At 38.4% G+C, this 4,639-nt stretch overlaps 1 protein-coding gene across 1 annotated transcript; it reads right to left on the reverse strand.

The window, feature by feature from the left end:
• Nucleotides 1-411: 411 nt before the first annotated feature.
• Nucleotides 412-3,799, reverse strand: C7H4orf36 (chromosome 7 C4orf36 homolog). Its single transcript, XM_027925144.1, has 3 exons — nucleotides 3,735-3,799; nucleotides 1,204-1,355; nucleotides 412-632 (listed from the first exon to the last, which is right to left on the reverse strand). Exons 1-3 carry the CDS (start codon nucleotides 3,797-3,799, stop codon nucleotides 412-414), a joined length of 438 nt encoding a protein of 145 aa, XP_027780945.1.
• Between the last annotated feature and the right edge of the window lie 840 nt (nucleotides 3,800-4,639).

A 4,639-nucleotide genomic window follows, 5' to 3' on the forward strand; every position in this document is an offset into this window, starting at 1 on the left:
AATATTAAATGATGATTAGCTGAAAATTGGAAATTTCCAATTTTCATAACTGAAGAGTTACGAAAATGAAGTCTACCATTTTTCTTAACCAAACAAAAATTTCCAGTTTATGCTTTTTAAGAGAATTTCTCTCACCTTCTTTTTGGCTCCTCCTTAGGATCTCAAAGATGCCAATTCAAAATGTTTCTTCAAAATAATACCACTGACAATGAGTTTACTCATTCCTTAGTGCAATTTTATAAAAATCAAAACAAATAGCCCAAATGATTTAGCCCCAGATGCATTTTCATGTACTTACGGTGCTCTTGTTGGTGATACCATATAAAAAGAATGTAGCAAGGACCCAGATGATTGGCCAGAGCTGTTCACTAACTCACGCTGATGTGCACTGGCTTGTCCACCAGTGGGCGTTCATGCATTTGCATCTTTACACAGTGAGAGCTCTTCATCCCCTTTGGGTTCAGGAAATAGAGTGAAGACTCGATTATGAGATGACTGCCACTTGGGTGGGAGAGGTCTTCTCAAATCAAATGTCTTTTCCTTGAGGGAAAACCCAACTTCTTTAGATACATTTTCTTGGCATTTAAGTGCAGTTAGGCGCTTCATTTCATACTCCCTTTCAAGTTTGAGGGCTAAAAGAAGAAAATACATGAGGCAATCTGACTGGCATTTTTCAACAGGCATAATTTAGTCAAAACAATATCATAAAGTTATGTTGATAGCTTCCCATTGTTGAATAATTAGAAATATGGCAAGGATAAATGTTCTCTCTGATAAGTGGATACTGATCCATAATAGTCGGGGGGCATAAGAAAAATGGAGAAACTTTGATTGGGCAAAGGGGCGGGGGGACAGGAAAGATGATGGAATGAGGTGGACATCATTACCCTAGGTACGTGTATGACTGCACATATGATGTGATGCTACATTGTGTACAACCAGAGAAATGAAAAGTTGTGCTGCAATTGTGTACAATGAATAAAAATGCATTCTTCCATCACATATACCTAATTAGAATAAATTAATTAATTAAAAAAAGAAATATGGCAAGGATACAAAGATGGGAAGTACGGAAAAAAGGAGCTATGGTGGAGGCATAAGGAAAATAGGAGGTCTGGGTATGCATACACATATTTAAACATTTCTCTGATAATAAGCAACTGATACAATTATAATTACTAAAGCAAATCTTAAGAAACTTACCTTCTGCTGAAGGGAGTAGACCTTTCTTGGTTTTGCATTTTTTTAGTTGTATAGGACGACCCAGTGTAATTTCTTCCAAGAAAGGTAATCTAAGGTCAGCTAAATTCTGGTACCAAGTCCTTGTAAGCACTGCAAGATCCCAAGGTTCCTGTCTGGGGCAAAAATTAAGTAATTCATTTAAGAAACACTTAAAGAACACATACTTTATGGAGTACAGAAGACATCTTGGTAGCCCCCCAGTTCTATTTGCCACATTTGGATTTCCATGTGGGTATTGAGGATTTTCCAGCCTGGAAAAGAAGCCTTGTGTTGAAAAAGGACCAGAAATTACAATTTCAGGAATTTTGTTTACAGTGCACCATCCCTGGAGTCAATCCAATCTCTCAATATAAGTGAATGTAGATAAGAACTGTGAGCTCCAAAGTCTTCAATGGCTAATTAAAATATTGTCAGATTAGGGAAGTAAAGAAGAGCATCATCATGTATTGAGTAAGGAATATGGCATACTCTAAGGTTTTAGGTGTGTAATCTGGGGAAGAATGAAACTTCAAACTCCAACATTAAAAATAATCACTATGAGCTGGGCATGGTGGTGCATATCTGTAATCCCAGCAACTCAAGATGTTGAGGCTTACGAATCTCAAGTTCAAGGCCACTTCAGCAACTTTAGTGGGACCCGTCTCAAAATAAAATATAAAAAGGGACTGGGGATGTAGTTCAGTGATAAAGTACCCCAAGGTTCAATCCCCAGTACAAAAAAATAATAATGCATGAACCCTAAATAAATTATTTTATCTAGCTTAATACTGAAGTTAAAAAAAAATGTTACATGCTTCTCACTGCAGTCTAAGTGGGTTCCACCTCACATGCATGGAGAAATAGAAAGACTTGCTTGGAGCTGAGTAGTGGAAGCCACAGTGTTACACACCTGTTTTAGTGAGTTTCGGAACCTCTCTGACCAAAATACCTGACAAGAATAATTTTAGGGGAGGAAAAGTTTATTTGGGGCTCACAGTTTCAGAGGTCTCAGTCCATAAACAGCCACTCCATTGCGCTGGGCCTAAGATGAGGCAGAACATCAGGAAAGAAAGGCGTGGAGAAGAAGAACAGCTCAGAAGAGGGGACCAGGAAACGGAGAGATTGCTCTGCTCACCAGAGACCAAATATCTAGCCCAAAGTCAGCCCCAAACCCAACTCCTCTGGCCATAGCCTACCTGTCTAGTAGGTAGTTACCACTCAGTTAATCCATTCAAATGGGTGTAAGGCTCTCAAAACCCAATTAATTCATCTCTAAACTTCCTTGCTTTGTTTTATACGTGAGCTTTTGGGGGACACCTCATATCTTAAAACCATAATACCACCTAACTCAGCAAAATGTAATTGTAAGTTTTCTCTAATTTTCCTACTGCTCTGGTTTTATAACCCTTTAGGAAATCCCACTTACTTCTTAGGATATTAACAAGAAAAATTCACTTGACTCTAATAGTAAATATGTCATAAGCTGTGGCACAGGGGATAACTAAACAAATCCAAAAAAATATTTAATAGAATAGGCAGCACTATAACACCAGAGTAAAATACTGTTAGTTAGCAGCACGTGTTCATTATATGTTCTCTATATTCCAGGCAACCTGCAAGTTCTTGACATGCATTACTTAATTCACAATCCATACCACATAGATAGGCATTTTTATATCCATTTTACAGATGTGGAGTCAAGGCCAAGGCCCAGAGAAGATTTTCAGAGGGAGTCAGAACCCAAGTCCTCTTTTTTTTTTTTTTTTTCAGTACTGCAATGATAGGGATTAAACCCAGGGCTTCATGCATACTAGGTAAGTTATCTACCACTGAGATACTAAGTTACATTCCCATCCACACCCCATTTCTTTTTCTTTTCTTTTCTTTTTTTTTTTTGTTTGTTTGCTTATTTATTTTGTTTTGTTTTGTTTTGTTTTTGTGAAAGGGTCTCTTTAATCATCCCGATCACTGTTGAACTTTCAATTCTCCTGCCTCAGCCTACCCAGTGCAGAAATTACAGCTCCCAGGTCTTTTGCTCCACCATACCCAGCTCCTAGGTCTTGTTTTGCAAAGTAGTAGGTTCTTTCACTTCCTGCAAAGCATAAAGGCACTGAACTGACACTTTATGCCAACACTTTGTGCTCTAAGGTAACATCTGGCACCAGGATGTTTTTAAGTAAATTTGATCTCTCTAAAAATGTAATTTAAATGTTGTTTTGGAATAAGAAGCCTCAGATCACTAGCCTGGTACTGCACTCTCAAAGATCAATGATTTGATCAAACTTCTTGAAACCTAAATTTTCTCATTTGTGTTACTTTGGTGTAAAGAGCAAGAAAGATCTTTTATATATTCTTATAAAAGCAGTTGCTTTTAAAAAACAAAATTAGCACCATACACTGGATAATACCTCCTATAGTCCAGTATCACATGAGGAATACAGGGGTATCCAGTATCTTTTTTTTAACAAACACTCCCCACCCCAATGGCTGCTTACTGTGATAAAAATACTTACACTTTATAACAACTGCACTGCAAAATGGTCTTCACTGTGTTCTTTCTTGGTAAGCCATAAGCCATGATGGTCCACAGTCCAATTTCCTTACATAGGTGCCTGATGTAATGTCACAGGTGTTCTGTTCACCTTGCCTGAAGATTGCAACATACGTAATTAATGGCTTTCACTTGAATTTTTTTCCTCTGTGTTGGGGATGGAACTCAGGGTCTTCTGCATGCTAAGCAAGAGCTCTATCACTATGCTACTCCTCAGCTCTCACTTGAATATTTTTATAGAAAACTAATAAAGATTCAGAGAAAGTATTTCTAAATTCAGAAGGGCCTTTTAAAAAAAAGTTCATTGAACCTAAACCTGAACTGTAAAACTTTTATTCTATTATTTCATTTTATCAACTCTTACTTTATTATTATTATTATTATTGGAGCTTGAACTCAGGGGACCAGGGGATCTTAACCATTGAGCAACATGCTCAGCCCTTTTATTTATTTATTTATTGGGGAGGTGGGGGGGACAGGTACCAGGGATTGAATTCAGGGGCACTCGACTACTGAGCCACATCCTTACCCCTATTGTGTATTTTATTTAGAGAAAGGGTCTCACTGAGTTGCTTAGCACCCCGCTATTGCTGAGGCTGGCTTTGAACTCACAATCCTCATAGCCGCTGTCCCAGCCCTTTTTATTTCTTATTTTGACACAGGGTCTAGCTAACTTGCTTGGGGCCTCACTAAATTGCAGAGGCTGGTATCAGCCTCTGGAACTGCTGGGATTACAGGCGTTAGGCACCACCACGGCAGGCTCTTGCCTCCACTTTAGGAGAAAATATCAGGCAAGATTTGCCCTCCTGTACTTCATTTCTCTCCCTTTTTTTTTTCCCCCTCTTTCCCTTCACCTCCCTTATACCA

Source organism: Marmota flaviventris, chromosome 7 (genome assembly GCF_047511675.1).
Source record: "Marmota flaviventris isolate mMarFla1 chromosome 7, mMarFla1.hap1, whole genome shotgun sequence".
Lineage (NCBI taxonomy): Eukaryota > Metazoa > Chordata > Mammalia > Rodentia > Sciuridae > Marmota > Marmota flaviventris.

What these genes read in the sequence shown, in the direction of transcription:
- C7H4orf36 (XM_027925144.1), bottom strand. Translation starts at nt 3,799, where the DNA reads ATGGCTTATGGCTTACCAAGAAAGAACACAGTGAAGACCATTTTGCAG. An exon ending in CAGTGCAGTTGTTATAAAGT is followed by an intron (nt 1,356 to 3,734) that starts GTAAGTATTTTT and finishes TTTTTGCCCCAG; the next exon opens with ACAGGAACCTTGGGATCTTG. An exon ending in TCTACTCCCTTCAGCAGAAG is followed by an intron (nt 633 to 1,203) that starts GTAAGTTTCTTA and finishes TTCTTCTTTTAG; the next exon opens with CCCTCAAACTTGAAAGGGAG.